The sequence below is a fragment of the Schistocerca gregaria genome, chromosome X (assembly GCF_023897955.1).
Source record: "Schistocerca gregaria isolate iqSchGreg1 chromosome X, iqSchGreg1.2, whole genome shotgun sequence".
NCBI lineage: Eukaryota > Metazoa > Arthropoda > Insecta > Orthoptera > Acrididae > Schistocerca > Schistocerca gregaria.
Genome location: NC_064931.1, coordinates 829976823 through 829994359, shown reverse-complemented (window position 1 = coordinate 829994359; position 17537 = coordinate 829976823). Strand labels below are relative to the sequence as shown.

The 17537-nt window shown below is 37.4% G+C and overlaps 1 protein-coding gene across 1 annotated transcript in view; it reads right to left on the bottom strand.

The window, feature by feature from the left end:
* Positions 1 to 17537, bottom strand: part of LOC126299332 (uncharacterized) — a 793355-nt gene that overhangs the window by 436045 nt on the left and 339773 nt on the right. The window contains exons 27-30 of the mRNA XM_049991162.1: positions 14684 to 14853; positions 4384 to 4598; positions 4047 to 4209; positions 3663 to 3888 (exon numbers count right to left, since the gene is read on the bottom strand). Coding sequence (XP_049847119.1) covers positions 3663 to 3888; positions 4047 to 4209; positions 4384 to 4598; positions 14684 to 14853 — 774 coding nt within the window. The remainder of the gene's footprint in view (positions 1 to 3662; positions 3889 to 4046; positions 4210 to 4383; positions 4599 to 14683; positions 14854 to 17537) is intronic.

The following is a 17537-nucleotide window of genomic DNA, read 5'->3' as shown; positions in this document are numbered from 1 at the left end:
AGGCAGGATTCGAACCTGTGACCGTAGCGGTCACGCGGTTCCAGACTGAAGTGCCTAGAACTGCACGGCCACACCGGCCGGCTAGGTGATCTGTACCTTCATCAAGACAATGTAATACCCCATCAGTCCCAAATTGTGTTAGTACAGTTAGAGGAAATACCTATGCATATGAGGATGCTCATGTGGATTCCCTTGTCATCTGAGGTAAATCCCTATGATTAAATGATGTTTTTGTATCTTGCACAGAGCTCTGATCAATTTCTGTCAGTGGTGAGGGCTGATTGAGAGATACTGGTATAGGAGCTCATGCATGTAGATTGCAATACCAATAAGCCTGAAATAAAGTTGAAATCACAAAAACTCATCAAGTCTCTGGACCTAACAAGGTCCATGTCAAGTTCTATATGATTTTAAGTTAATTATCTCCATAATTTACCACAGGTCCTCAGTGATTTCAATAGATAAAATCTACAAAAAAAAATTTGCAGAACGTATCAGTAGAACTACTGGCTGTGTCAAACCTTTTTTTATAGAACTGCAGAGTATATACTCAGTTCAAATAGAATAATGTACTTGGAATGTAATGACATTATCCGTGAGAACCGACATTGATTCATAAGGCATCTATCACTTGAAATGCACCTCCTATTCTTGACACATGATCTCCTAAGAGATGTAAACAAAGATATCCAGATTATTTAGTATTTCTACATTCTCAAACAGATTTCAATTCAACACCCACTATGACACCTTCAGAAGAAAACATTTTTATATGAAGTACAGTACCTAGATATGTTTGTCAGAATAATGAAACAGACAGAATGCAAATTCTTACACAATATGGAAGGTCACATAGTGTCACACAGTCACTATCAGGCATGTCACAGAGAATTTTGAGCAGATCATGACTGTTCACATTTTTTATTAATGATTTAGTGGGAATTATACAGTTTTACTGTCAGAAGATTTTTTGCAGTGACACAATTGCGTAGAAGGAAGTATTATCTAATGTAGAATCTTATATTCGATGGAGGGTCACGCACTAATACACAAGCAACATCAGTTATGTAACACAGAAGTGAGATATAGGGTCATTAGTGTTGATTTTATACCAGGTGTCTCTCCTAAGAGTCACTCATAGGCTGCCCTTGCCCACTCAGACTGCTACTGCCATGCAGCAATGCTACTGTGTCATTACTGGAGTACTGGTTATTCTTGATGTTTTACTGTCTCTTTTAATATATATTTATAAAATGAATATCAGGCTAGACTAATTTTGGACCCCACTATTGAGTGGTCACATAAAGTTCTGTTTTCAAAATAATTTTGTTTGTAACAGGAAACAAACAGACACTTTTCATAGACATTGGGCATTGGATAAAACATGTGATGAGCAGTACTTGTATGACATGACTTCATCTACACATTGCAAAAGTGAAACTGTAAATACCTGCTGTAACATAGAGAAAATGCACCAAACAACTCTTAGGAGCAACACACTGTACATAAATGATTTAGAGCGTAGTAGTAGTAGTAGTTTATTCGCCTAGGGACAATACATATTGCATAAATTTTGTCAGAAAATATGTATAATAAAAGGTACAAGGGTGTACAGTACCCTACATGATACAAGAGTGCATAGTATGAGGGTAATCCCAAAAGTAAGGTCTCCTACTTTCTTTATAAGAACATAGACCTGTTTATTTCTACAATGGTTTACATCAGTTTACAGCTTGAACATTTATCTATTTTTTGAAATAATCACCATTTCTGTCAATGGATTTGTGTGACGCTGTGGCAGTTTTTGTATGCCCATGGAATACCAGCTCGCCGCCATGCTGTTCAGAAAGTTAAGAAACTCTTTTTTCATCTCATCGTCGGAGCTGAATCACTTTCCAGCCAAATGTTCTTTTGACCTAGGGAACTGGTGATTGTCACTGGGAGCCAAGTCAGTACTATAGGGTGGGTGAGTGATTATGTTCCACTGAAACTGTTGCAGGAGAGCAACGGTTTGCCGAGTAATGTGTGGGCGAGTGTTGTCATGGAGACTGTGTACACCCTTGCTCAACATTCCTCTTCTCCAGTTCTGAATTGCCCGTTCCAATTTTTCAGAGTCTCACAATACCTGTCAGCACTAATTGTGGTCCCAGCGATTCCACTCCGATGACGAGGTGACAGAAGAGGTTTATAACTTTCTGAACAGCATGGTGGTGAGCTGGTATAACATACACCTACAAAAACTGTCACAGCGTCTACAGAAATGCATTGACAGAAATGGTGATTATGTTGAAAAATAGTTGAATGTTCAAGCTGTAAACTGATGTAAACCATTGTAGAAATAAACAGGTCTATGTACTTATTAAAAAAAAAAGGAGATCTTACTTTTGGGATTACCCTCGTACCTGACCCAACATCACATTCAAATTGCATATACAATTCTAATTAGAAAAAGTGTAAGAAAAATGTATTTCATATGGAATCTATAGTTTCCATTTACATACATACAAAATCTCAGCTGCAACACTTATGTTCAAAGCATACATTCACACCATAGCAAGCACGTGATTAGAAATAATCTTGACGGATAGTAAATGAATATACTCATTTGTTACAAGTTTGTTACTGGTATTAATTTACACTGTAATGGCACCAAGTCACTAAAAGTTTGGATACTGCTTCCTTAAATGAAGACAATTTTTTTTTTTATTTCTCTTATCTGTGCCGGAAATCTGTTTTACAATCTAGTACATTAAATATTTGTTCATTTTTGTGCTCAAGTGTGTTTATTTTTTTAAAATGAATGCCTTTGCAGATTCTTGTTTTTTATTAACAATGAAGATCTGAAGCAAGTTTTGAAACTGTCAATTTAACTTTTTATACTAACTACACTTTTTGTATATAGAGTCAGAGAAAAGGTAGAAGATTTAGCTGTTGAAATAATTGTTTGGAAGCTGTTAGCTAGAACTATTGGTAATTATTATAATAGCTTATTTTTACACAGTGAAGATGGTTTTTAGGTTTGTCTTGTTATGATCTCAGAAGTTGATGCTGTGCGTAATATCAAAATGGATGCATGAAGACTAGACCATTCAGCTAAATGATATACTACATATCTGCTATGCTGCTTAATACACACAGTAGTACTAATTACATGTGCTAAGCAAATGGAAATATTTTCCATTAACATTGGTAGTAATATCTGGTCTAATCTTATAAAAATACTATGCTGGTGCAAAAACTTTTCAGCAAACACTGTTCATGCCTTGTTTCTAAAATACTTTTCAAGTGTGTGTGATCCAAAACAGCTTGAACCACAACAGAACATCATGCAAGTAAAAAGAAGGGCACTATGAATACTGATAAACTTATTTATTTCACAGGAGGGTTTAACTGAAATTTTGAAATACCTCAGCTGGCAGGTACTGGAAGAATGATTAGCTTTTGCAGGTCAGCTTGCTAAATTCCTAGTACCTGTTTTGAGAACAAAACTAAAATACATGGTACTACAAAAAGTATCCTTTGGCATGCACTTTAAAGTGTATTGGAGAATATAGATGAACTAGATATAGAATAAATCAAAAACATATGCTACGACTAACAATTGGTATACATTTGAACTAAAAACAACTTCACTAAAAGTATAACAAAACAAATTTACATACCTTTAAGTATATCTTTGTTTCATATTTTTTGTTGCCTTGCTTGTGGAAAAAGCTTCCTGACAGTGAAGGTATATGTTCAACTGTGCTCCATACTGAGGTGTTAAATTCACAAATAAATAGTTCATCAGACAAAGAATAATCACCAAATAAATTCAGAGCAACATTCTGATCATCTTTCCAGTGAACACTTCCATTAGCATGAAATAAATTTTCTTCCAAGTACAATCTGGAATTATTAATATAAAAGAATTTGTTCTGAATTAAAGGCACTGAAATGGAATTAACAGATAGTAAAAAGAGTTTATTACATAAGTTACTGCCAAAATCAGGTTTTTACTAACACTGTGAACACAACGTTACATATGAGTTGATATCATTATCTACCTTCCTGAGGCAGCAGTTGTCTTCCAGTTCGCAAAAGGAGTCAACAACTCTGACATTCCAGACACCATTACAACAGTGTCATATCTGTACGATGCTCCAAGTTTTACACTGATTGCTTCTGTAGGACTCCATTCCAAGTAAGCCTGTGATTCAAAAACTGGATCTGCAATGGTATTTCAAAATCATTTATATGTGTCATAAAACTAGACATAAAAGATTCTTGTGTTTGGTACCTGATGAGTTTTCCTAAACTAATGTGTGAACTCACTAAAAACTCCCATATAAATATTAAATTGTTCACAACAACTATTAAATTGCTACAGGCACAATATGTTACCTTTTGCAGCAAAGAGGACTCCTGCATTAATTGAGCGACCGGGATATGAAAGTTTAAATCTGGCACTGTAATTTAAGAATGCAGAGTTATCATAACGTGCAAATATAATGAATTTTTTTAATGGGTCTCTATTAGCATCCCATTCTATTTCCACACCAGCTTCCTTCATTGTTGGTTTGTTGAGACCTCTTAGCAGCAGGTGTATATCTCTGCTCCTGCAAAACAAAAATCAGTGGTAGAATGTGAAATAACATTCAGTTGTATCACATTTATTTACTTATTTGTTCACATTTTGTCCAATAAACCATGATTTAGGCACATTGTTTGCACAAATGATGTACAACAACTCAGAGATAACAAAAGTAATTTAGAATAGCTCATACAATGTAGGCTTCCACTGCTGGCGTTTCCTTCAGTTAAAACTTCTGGGGTAAGACGCCATGCTTCATGTATAAAACTGCTTCCTAACATTTATGTAGTTGCACAAAGTTACCAATTAACATTTATCTAAACATACAGAACATAACATAAAGCATACATATGAGAAAGGACACAAAAAATGTTAAAAGTTAAAGTTAGAATATGATATGGAATGTAAATAGTCCAGGAGTAAAGATAACAACTCACTGAATAAATGAGGCATTGATTTGTCAAAAGTGTAATGTAATAGTCCAATATTAAACAAATGAATAATACAGTACACACAGCCAGTACACATCAGAATACATAATAATTTCATTACGTAAACATACATGTAGGATGATGTCCCAATTTTTCAACTTATAACTCTGTATAGTGATATGATTATTAGTTGACTAAAAGGAAGTAAGTAAATGGAATTCTATAAGTATATTCATAAAGTAAACAACTTTTGGTTTATGAGCTTTCAGTACAAAATGTATATGATTTAGTATTAGAGTTGCCACTGTTATAAGCAAGTAAAATATTAATTTAATTTTACTGACAATTTGCATATGGTAATATTAATTGCTCATAATATTCATCTTACTAGGGTTATCATACAAAAACTCTGCATTTTTTGAAACTATTCATATGTCTGTGTTTCCTGTTGACCCCATCATCACATGTGATTTCATTTTTAAATGTTAATATTCACTGTAAATCACATAAGTTACTGATTGTAATAATACCAAAAATACAATGCCTTGTCATAATGCTGTATAAGTGCCAGTGTAAGACCAATCAGGTGAAATTGTTCTTTTGTTAGGGTCAGTGGTTGATGTAAGAAATTTGGCATAGTTTTATGAAAAAATGAAGAAGATCAACAGGATATGTGTATTGGACGCTTTTTATTCCAAAGAATGGAAACCTAAATTTTGTATAAGAATCCAGTTAAAAACCAAAAAGATACAAGCGTTGGACTTCTGCAGTAAACAAGAACGATGTAACAACTAGATCACAGATATGGACACCTTCAATATTTCAAGGCAAGTAAGAACAGAATGGTTAATGGTTTCCTGTTTGAAGAACTATTTTTCTGTAATTTACAGGTAACTCTTCTACATTTAGAATACATTGCATTGTATGAAATTATATTTAAATACGACAAATACTTTTTTGCTCTAGAGTCAACATACATATGCTTCCTCTCGCAACCCCACATGCGCACACACACCTGTAACACAATGTTGTGCCAGATGAATACACAATGCTGAACTCCAAGTACACTTGGGTGAGGGGTCATGTCGCATGGAGTGGGTGAGAGGGGAACAGAGGAAGGAACAAAAGGGGGAGTTGGGGAATGGTGGCTGATGGCTTAGAGGGAGGCAGAAGATGTACGAGATAGAAATGCAGGAGGGTCAGGCAGCAGGTTCACAGGATTGGAATGTGACACATGACAATAGAGACAGAGTGTAATTATTTCAGTCAGAGATGGAAAATAAATAATTTAGAAATACATAAATGATAGTTCTTGCTACGTTTTGACACACAAATATTCCACACCATTGACCAAAGCTAACTTGTATCTATGGCGTGATGCTGAATAGATAACCCTGCATGTAGTGGTGTAACACCAATGCTGCAAACTTGGTGTTTACAGCAAAATTAACAGTAGGTGTGCAAAAATGAGTTCACAATAGTTTTCTAAAATTTATTAATTTTAATTGGATTTATTGCTGTTCTTGATTGGTATAACAGATCCTTGCAAGGTTTTTTCCAAAATGTAACTTGTATAGTAGTGAACTCTTGTCTGAACAAGTGTAAGCTCTGCATATCTGTTCATAGTGGGAGCAGTAGCATTGTGGCCAGATAAGAACTTTTAGTTCTTGAGAATTGTTGTGCAAAGTTGGTCTTTGTCCTGATTTATGTCACAGTGTTTCACTTCAAGTCAGCAAACAACTACTGAGAGACACATAAAACAATACCATGTAAATGCATAAACAGAATTTGCTGTATTTCAATGAACTCCTTATGTGTGTGCAGCCACTTCATATGTGACAAACTCCATCAGGGTCACTGATGAAAACTGCCTACAATAACAGCCAAAACATTAGTTTTACCTCCTTTTGTGCTAATACACCCAGAAGGATTTCATTGATAGCCTATGCTCTTATGTTCTACTGTTTCAAAACTCATCTTTTGTGAACAAATACACTCCTCCAAATTGAAATAAGAACACCGTGAATTCATTGTCCCAGGAAGGGAAAACTTTATTGACACATTCCTGGGGTCAGATACATCACATGATCACACTGACAGAACCACAGGCACATAGACACAGGCAACAGAGCATGCACAATGTCGGCACTAGTACAGTGTATATCCACCTTTCGCAGCAATGCAGGCTGCTATTCTCCCATGGAGACGATCGTAGAGATGCTGGATGTAGTCCTGTGGAACGGCTTGCCATGCCATTTCCACCTGGCGCCTCAGTTGGACCAGCATTCGTGCTGGACGTGCAGACCGCGTGAGACGACGCTTCATCCAGTCCCAAACATGCTCAATGGGGGACAGATCCGGAGATCTTGCTGGCCAGGGTAGTTGACTTACACCTTCTAGAGCACGTTGGGTGGCACGGGATACATGCGGACGTGCATTGTCCTGTTGGAACAGCAAGTTCCCTTGCCGGTCTCTGAATGGTAGAACGATGGGTTTGATGACAGTTTGGATGTACCGTGCACTATTCAGTGTCCCCTCAACGATCACCAGAGGTGTACGGCCAGTGTAGGAGATCGCTCCCCACACCATGATGCCGGGTGTTGGCCCTGTGTGCCTCGGTCGTATGCAGTCCTGATTGTGGCGCTCACCTGCATGGCGCCAAACACGCATACGACCATCATTGGCACCAAGGCAGAAGCGACTCTCATCGCTGAAGACGACATGTCCCCATTCGTCCCTCCATTCACGCCTGTCGCAACACCACTGGAGGCGGGCTGCACGATGTTGGGGCATGAGCGGAAGACGGCCTAACGGTGTGCGGGACTGTAGCCCAGCTTCATGGAGACGGTTGCGAATGGTCCTCGCCGATACCCCAGGAGCAACAGTGTCCCTAATTTGCTGGGAAGTGGCGGTGCGGTCCCCTACGGCACTGCGTAGGATCCTACGGTCTTGGCGTGCATCCGTGCGTCGCTGCGGTCCGGTCCCAGGTCAACGGGCACGTGCACCTTCCGCCGACCACTGGCGACAACATCGATGTACTGTGGAGACCTCACACCCCACGTATTGAGCAATTCGGCGGTACGTCCACCCGGCCTCCCGTATGCCCACTATAAGCCCTCGCTCAAAGTCCGTCAACTGCACATACGGTTCATGTCCAGGCTGTCGCGGCATGCTACCAGTGTTAAAGACTGTGATGGAGCTCCGTATGCAACGGCAAACTGGCTGACACTGACGGTGGCGGTGCACAAATGCTGCGCAGAGCAAGTATGGTGGGTCTGACACACCGGTGTCAATGTGTTCTTTTTTCCATTTCCAGGAGTGTATATGGCCAGTTTGATGTACTGAATATTATCTGCAGTCCTGTTTACTGTTAACCATTTACTGGTGCTTTATAGAATGGTCATGAAGCAATAATTTTGGAAGTGGCAACAAGTTTCCTTTTATTTCTGTGTATTATGCTACCAGTAAAAAAGATGTGTGTCCAAATATGAGAAACATTCTGGTAAGTGTAGATTATACAACTGCAAAGTTTTATAACATTTTACAGTTACTCCCATATTATTAGGCCTGCAATATAACTGCAGGAAATACTGTTGCCTTCTGATGTTCACGTAAAAGTTGAGCCAACAGACTATCATTAACTCCTGAAATCAAAATCATTGTGCTTAATCCACTGATAGAGCCAAGCAAAGTTTTGCTACCAGCACTACACATAAAATTAGGACTAACAAAGAATTTCGAAAAATTTCTACATGTTAATGGCTTTACATTCACTTACTATTGTTGAAAATTCTATTCTCAGTTTTTAGAATGTGTTAATAGTTGTGTTAACCAGTCTACAGCTCAGAGTACCTTTAAAGACACACTTTTTGTATCTGTGCTACAGAAAAAAAGAAAACAGCATGGAAATTCTATATGAATCTTTCAAATGGTTTTATGGAAAACTTCAGAGAAGATAATTCCCACCTTTTTTACACGATGTTTCTGTTGTTATTGTTGTTGTGGTCTTCATTCAGAAGTCTACCTTGCTGTAGCTCTCCATAGCAGATGTGATGAGGCCAGAATAATGTTGAGGCAGCATGGTGCAAGACACCCTCCCAGCACAGTGGCTAGTACAATTAATTCAAGCCTCCTCCCCCCCCCCCCCCCCCCTCTCAACACACCCGATGCTGCATTCTTTCATTCTCTATGTGACCAGAGGTGTGGACCAATAATAACAAACTGGTCAAAATTTTCCACTAATACTCATCACCCCAGATCTTGCAGTATCTGTCTTTGACTGCTGCCTATGCTGAGAACTACTCCATACCACATGTTGATGCAATGTGGATCACCTCACCTCATCTACAACTAGCTGCCACCTCTGCTAGCTGCTGTCTGTGCAATGCTCCTAGCCCTGATGCAGTTGGTGTCTGATGAGCTGCCATCCAAATGCGGTTTCCTCCAGGCTGTCATCAAATGGCTCCTAGGTGTCTCCAAGGAGTTCAGGGCCTGCATTCTGTGCTAGGGCATGCCTTACACCTGATATACTGATTAAACAACTCACTGTTGACAGAGCATCTGAATTGACCATGTGTCACTGCTGATGCTATGATTATGTTTGGTGGCAACCACAAGTTGTAAACATGCTGTGTTGTGTTATTCTGGGGTGGGCTCTCCCACCTAGTCTTAATGAACACCATGGAGACCAGGACAGTGGCTACTGATAAGCTCTTGCTAAATAAAGTGTGCTGCTAATTTGGCTGTCAATTCCATGACTGCTGAAGTACTGGCTCCTCACACCCAATGCCCTGCTCGCCATCCTGAGTTGGTAACCTAACATTTTAACAGTTTCAATGGCCAGTTGACCATTCTGGTACCATAACAACTGGTGTCAGGATAGTCAGTGACATCAAGCAATCTCATGCATCAGAATAACGCAGTTTAATCACAAAGGGAGAGCGAGGACAAATTGTTTTTTCTGCTTCCTATCTGTGTAAGTTGCAATGGCAGAAAACATAGACTGGAGAGCTGGTTTTCAAGTGCATTTCATCAAAACGGACTCAGGAATTGAGTTGAGTAATTTCAGAGACAAACATATGCCAGTTTGCACCCAGTTAGGTGTGAGCAATGTAACTTACTGAATGCAGCGGGTGTGGTGCAATCATCACTTGAATTTTTCTTTTATGTAGGAAGTCTGTGAATTAGATAAGGGATTGCAACAAGCCTGCATAAAGTTGTGTTGCAAAAGTGTTACAGTAAAATTCTTATTAAATATTTCCCCATATCTTTCGTAATATATTTTGTCCTAGAGACCATCTTTACAATGAGTAAACTGGGAGGACAGTTAAATCTTTGGTGTATCAAGTGACTCAAATGAGGGCAGATAATATTGACTTACATAGGCATCTAGACACTTTGAAAGAAGACAAAGCATCATCCACTTTTTCAGCACCCACCCTAGATGCTAATACTGCTACCCTAGTCAGTCCTTTACTGGGTAAGGCAAGTGAGTATTGTTGGAGTTTGTGGTCAAATTGTCAAGTTACAGGTCAGAGGGGCAGTTGTTATGTATAACCAAACTAAGTTCCAAAGGAGAAGCAAAAATATATGTGATGTACCATGAGGACCAAATAAATGCTAAAACATTTGAATTGCTGAGGAAAGAGTTAATGCAGCAATAGAGAAGGCAAAATAGTTGTAGGTATTGTTGGGAGCAATTAAACAGTGTGTCACAAAAGTATGGCGAGTCCACCGAAAGTGTGTTGGATAGAATAAGGAAACTCAATGTTAAACCTATGAATTAATTGAGAGTGATGGCACAAATAGTGTTCTTCTGCAAGCTACTTGAGTACCAAATAGAACAGGGGGTGATGTTGACATGACAATACACCCAGAATGGAGAAAAACAAGGAACTCTATGCAATTTTGTCATATGATGACATGATGGAGACCGTGGCTGTTGTTGGAAGACAAATGTTGATGGTGTTAGGACAGCAACCAGCCACAAATTTACTTTCAGTTCCTTTATTCAATGGGTACCGTTACTGGTTTTGAATCATTGTGATTCATCCTCAGACAGTTTACATACTTTCCTTATGACATGTGGTGTGTTTTTATAGATTAATTGTCGTGAAATGTCAGTTTCGTGTATTTGTTTTCATAACATTCGTCCAACAGATGTAAATGCATTCCCACTGCATCCTCATTATTGCACACATAAATAGTTCTCACTGAACACTTTAGATTTGTTGCTGAGATCATCAATTCCTTGATGACTCAGGATGTATCCCATCAACTATCAACTGATTCCTTTAGTCAGTGATGTTGTGCCATAAATACTGCTTTTCTTCAATTTAATTCAATATATACTTCGTAGTTACTCAATCAATGTGTCTAAACTTCAGCATATTTCTGTAACACCACATTTCATAATCTTCTATTCTCTTCTTGGATGAACTGCTTATTGTGCATGTTTCACATCTGTAAAAGGCTATATTCCACATGAATATCTACAGAAAGAGTTTGTGCCACTAAAATTTATGTCAGATGTTAACAATTTCTTATTTTTCATAAATACTTTCTTGCTATAGCAAGTCTGCATTTTATGTCCTCTCTTCTTCAGCTATCATCAGTTACTATGTTCCTTAAATAATAAAACTCACTTCTACCTTTATTGTCACATTTCCTAATCTAATTTCCTCAGAATCACCTAATTTAATTTGACTATATTCCATTTGTTAACATTGCGTATAGATTTAAGTGTCAGGAAGTCATTTCTGAAAGTATTTGTATGGAGTGTAGCCATGTATGGAAATGAAACATGGACGATAAATAGTTTGGACAAGAAGAGAATAGAAGCTTTTGAAATGTGGTGCTACAGAAGATTAGATGGGTAGATCATATAACTAATGAGGAGGTATTGAATAGAATTTGGGAGAAGAGGAGTTTGTGGCACAGCTTGACAAGAAGAAGGGACCGGTTGGTAGGACATGTTCTGAGGCATCAGGAGACCACAAATTTAGCATTAGAGGGCAGTGTGGAGGGTAGAAATCATAGAGGGAGACCAAGAGATGAATACACTAAGCAGATTCAGAAGGATGTAGGTTGCAGTAAGTACTGGGAGCTGAAGAAGCTTGCACAGGATAGAGTAGCATGGAGAGCTGCATCAAATCAGTCTCAGGACTGAAGCCCACAACAAAAACAACAACAACAACAACAACATATTCCATTACTCTTGTTTTACTTTTGTTGATGTCCATCTTATAACTTCTTTTCAAGACACTATACATTCTGTTCAGCTGCTCTTCAAAGTCTTGGGTGTGTTTGACATAATTACAATCTCATTAACATATCTCAAAGATTTTTTCTTCTCCCTGAACTTTAATTCCTAAAAAGGAAGGAAGGAAGCAAGATTAGGGTTTAATGTCCTGTCAAAATTGAGGGTGCTAGAGTTGCAGCATGAGCTCAGATTGTTTCAAGGATGAAGAGTGATTTAGGGAAATCATGGAAAATCTAAATGTGGATGGTCAGACACCAATTTTAACTGTCACCATACTGAATACAATTCCAGTGTGCTAACCACTCCACTACCTTCCTTGGTTTCAATAACATCAGGGATAGTCTACAGCTCCATCTCACTCCATTCTCAGCTACTGTTTCTTTTTCATTTTTTTGACACTTTATAAGTGCAGTCTGTTTGCCCTTCAAGTTGTGAATAACATTTCACTCACTGTATTTTATTCCTGATGCCTTCATAATTTCATAGAGTGTATTCCAGTCAGCTCTGTCAAAAGCTTTATCTAAACAAATGCTGTAAAAGTAGAGCTGTCTTTCCTTAACCTATCACCTCAGATATGTCATAGGGTCAGTACGGCCTTGCATCTTCCTACATTTATCCATCCAGAACCCAAACTGATCTTCAGTGAATATGGCTACTACCAGTTTCTCTATTTTCCTGTGAATAACTATTAGCGCACAGCCTTCTTTCAAATTGGAATTATTATATTCTTCTAGATGTCTTGGGGTATTTCACCTGCCTCATATATTTTATACATGAGATGGACTACTTTGTTGGGCATGCATATTGCAATTATAATATTTAGCACAGTTAAAATAAGTCTTATGGTTGTGGAAACCATTATCTCATGAAGTAGTGGCAGTCTACAGAAATGTTATACCAGATCATGCAGTAATCATGCCTATCACACTAGTCAGTAACTCAGTAAATCAGAATGCATGGCACCCACTAACCAGATACATGCCAGTCCAGGTAAACAGGAGCATCAGTTGTTATTCACACCATAGAGACAGAATCAGATAGTAGCAGATAGCACAGGGAAACAGAAGAAGGGTAGGTCAGCTGCTGAGCAGTCTTACATTGATCTGCTGCAATATTTAACATGGCTAGCCTGCAATACCATCAGTTTCCCCGCCTGCGGCACCCTCACCACACATAGGTCATATTATATCAATACCTTCCATTTGCATGTCTGGTGAGGTTATTAAAAAGCCAGTCAGGTAGATGTTGTAATTATTGACTTTCAAAAAGCATTTCACTCGGTATCATACCCAGGTTATTGAAAAGTGTGATCATATGGGGGTATCAAATGAAATTTGTTACTAAATGAGAATTTCTTGGTAGGGAGGACACTTTACCTTTGGATGGGGAGTCGTTGACAGATGCAGAATTAACTTTTGGCATGTCCCTGAGAAAATGTGTTGGGACTCTTGGTGTTAATTATGTATGTTAATGAAGGGGCAGACAGCATTATTAACAACCTTTTGCTGAGGATGCAATTATCTATAACAAAATACTGCCCCAAAAAAGTTATGCAAACATTCAGTCAGGTCTTGGTAGGATTTCAATGTGGCTCAAAAACTGGAAACTATATTTAAATGCTCATAAATGTGGAACTTTGCATTTTCAAAATGCAAAATTGTAGTATCCTATGCTTACTGAATTAATGATTCACAACTGGAATTAATGAATTCATACGTATACCCTGGTGTAACTATCTGTATTGATACAAACTGGAATGATCACATAGGCTCTATTGTAAGTACAGCTGGTGGCAGACATCAGATCATTTGTAGGATACTACAATGCAATGGGTTTACAAACAACATTGCTTACAAATCACTCAAGCAATCCATCCTAGAATATTGCTAAACTGTGTGGGACCTATACCAAACGGAACTAACAGGGAATACTAAATTCATACAAAGGAGTTCAGTACAAATGATTATAAAAGTTATTTGACACAGTACCAGTGAGATTGTGAAAACCTGAACTGGCAGATGCTTGAGAAATGTGGAAGTTTTCAGGAAACAGGATTAATTGAGTAATATAGCAATATTCTAAAAGCCCCTATCCATTGCTCCTGTACTGACCACAGCATCAAGATTAGACTAACTGAAGTGACTTCAGAAGCATTTAAGCAAACATTATTGTCGTGCACCACATGCCAATAAAATAGGAATATGGCTTGACTATCCAATAAAAACATATTCTAATGTACATGATTTAACAGTTTTGTATCTGATTTATAGATATTTGAAGATAACAGTGCCACACAAGTAACCCACAGAATATTGCAGCAAAGAAAAAAAATGGTATTTACATATGTACTATCGATTATGATATATAATCCAGAAATGTTTTATTTACTTGTAAATTTAAATTGCTGGTTTTACTTACTGATCTATATGTAAATCTAGTGATATTTCTTTGTAATCTTCGAACGCAGCTGCTAGAGCAAGTGAATATACTTTTTCTATCCAACGCACTTCAACATACATTTCATAGTGTTCTGTAGATGGAGACACTTGTTTCACCAACACAGAATATTTGTCATCTTCATGAGTAACCTGCAAAGATACAAAATATAGTACAGGTGGTCTTTGTCGGTTTTATTTTAATAAACTAGTAATTTGCTTAAAATGTGTGAAGAAAAATACTTTCAATTAAAGCCATGAGGAAAAAAAATAATAATTGCTAAGACTTTTACTCATTTTAACATGAATGTTGTTTAAAAAAATAAGAATTATGTGATGCATTGTCTTAAAAAAAAGAATTATGTGATGCATTGTCTAATGTTAAATAACAAAGATCAATGAAAACATGCTTCTTCAGCACAAAAATTTGAATGGATTTATTTTGGACTTTAAATACTTCCAAAAGTATTTTACACAATAAGAATCAGGTATTTGCGAAGTCTGTTTATTTAGTATAGCTTTCAACAGAATTATATAAGTTCATTCTTTATTTTGAAATTTACGCCTATGTCCTTGTAGTTAGCAATCAGATGCTATTTATTCAGCAACACTAATGAGCACTTGCATCACAACTGTAACAGTACTAGTAGTTTAGAGGAACTCATATACATATATTGCTTCAAAATGCCATAGGTGAGATTTTGTTCACCAGCATACATTCTGTTAACACCAACTGTGCGATTTATTTATTTATTTTTGTTCCAAGGATCTTGTGTTATACAGTGTACAAAATATATAGGACAAGTCATGCACATAATGATACAAAACTGTGGCTGAGAGATAGGGTAAGGTACAACAATAAGCTATAATAATAAAATTATATAGCATATCTCAGCAGAAAGTAATAACAGTGTAACCTTCAAAGTAATATGAATTATTATACTAACAATAAGTACACTAAAGATTCAAGAAGAGTTACTAAAAAATTTACCTTTAACTCTGGATAAATTCAATGTATAAGTAAAATATTCTTAAATTTCTACATCTACACCTACATCCATACTCTGCAAGCCACCTGACGGTGTGTGGCGGAAGGTACTTTGAGTACCTCTATCGGTTCTCCCTCCTATTCCAGTCTTGTATTGCATTTCCAAAATGCAAAAATGTAGTATCCTACATCTATTGTTATCACTGTTTTAATGACTTGAGGTTTGATTTATTGTACAGCACACTGCCCATATTTGTTACCTCAACTAGATTCCTGGTCAGTCTTTGGCCTACACAACGAATGTTTGCACTGGAGTGTGTACTATAATTATGAAAAGACTTCTTGACCTCAAACAAATGAAGTTCTTGTTAACAAATATCACAATCTCAAATACACAGATACAGAGAGCAGGCAATATTTGTAATTATCTGAATATTAGTTTAGTGGATATTTGAGGAGATATCTTATTCATTGTATTTATAAGTCTCTTTTGTATCTCAAAATTTTTCCTCTGCATTTGCCACTGGAAGAGATAGTTGACTGTACTAATGTAAAATAAACTGCCTTTAGTGTTGTGATATCACAGGACTGATATTGCAAGACTGACTAAGGGTTTAAAATGTCTGACACACTGTGCTCAATCTTTTGAGCAGCTTTTCTTTGTGAATATTTTATTGTAAGAGATTATCTATTCACACTCAAAGAGGTTTTATCTCCCGGGCTTGTTCTATTGCTTCATCACTTATTAGTATGGGGTACACACAGGGTGCATACGGTTAGATTACATCATGGTCAGGCAGAGATTCTGAAATCAAGTATTGAAATGTAAGGTGTACCCAGGAGCAGATATAGACTCAGATCACAATTTAGTAGTGATGAAGAGTTGGCTAACTTTTAACAGACTAGTCAGGAAGAGCCAATGCACAAAGATGTTGGACACAGAAGTGTTGAGGAATGAATAAATACATCAGAAATTCTCTGACACTATAGATACTGCTATAATGAATAACTCAATAGTGAGTTCAGTTGAAGAGGGATGCACATCACTAAAAAGGGCAAGCACAGAAGTTGTAAAGAAAAACTTAAGTACATAGAAAATAACAGTGAAGAAACCATGAGTGACAGAAGAAATATTTCAGTTGATCAACAAAAGAAGAAGGTATAGAAATGTTCATTGGAATTCAGGAAAACAGAAACACAATTCCCTTAGGAATGAAGTACATAGGTAGTGCAGAGAAGCAACCATGAAATAGCTACATGAAAAACACAGGGAAATAAAAACAGAAATGATTGGCAGAAGGACCTTGGTGAAATTAAAATCAAGGGCAGCAACATTAAGAGTACAATAGGAATTCCACTGTTAAATGCAGAGGAGAGAGTGGATAGGTTGAAAGATTACATTGAAGGCCTCTATGGGATGGAGGACTTGTGATGATGTGATGGAAGAAGAAACAGCAGTCAACAGGGAAGGGATAGGGAATCCAGTTTTTTGAAGCATATCTGTGTTTACTATTACTTAATAATTGTCTATTTGCTGATAACCTTGCTGTTGAGTACCCCTAAATGAGAAAATACACATACAAACACTCACAATAGTATATTATCATACACCCACGTAACTAGTTTATGGTGTCAGGTAATTCACTCACCATCATTTGAGTCAATGGATTTTGGAAAAGGGATTTTCTGTCATCTGCAAACAGTGCAAGTGAGGGTTTAAGTAGATTCAGAGGCAGATCACTGATAGATAAAAGGAAAAGGAGTGGTCCCAGAACTCAGCCTTGAGGGACACCTTACTTAAGCACAGGTTCATTGGACAGAACTTTACTAGAAATTTCAACCACTTGTT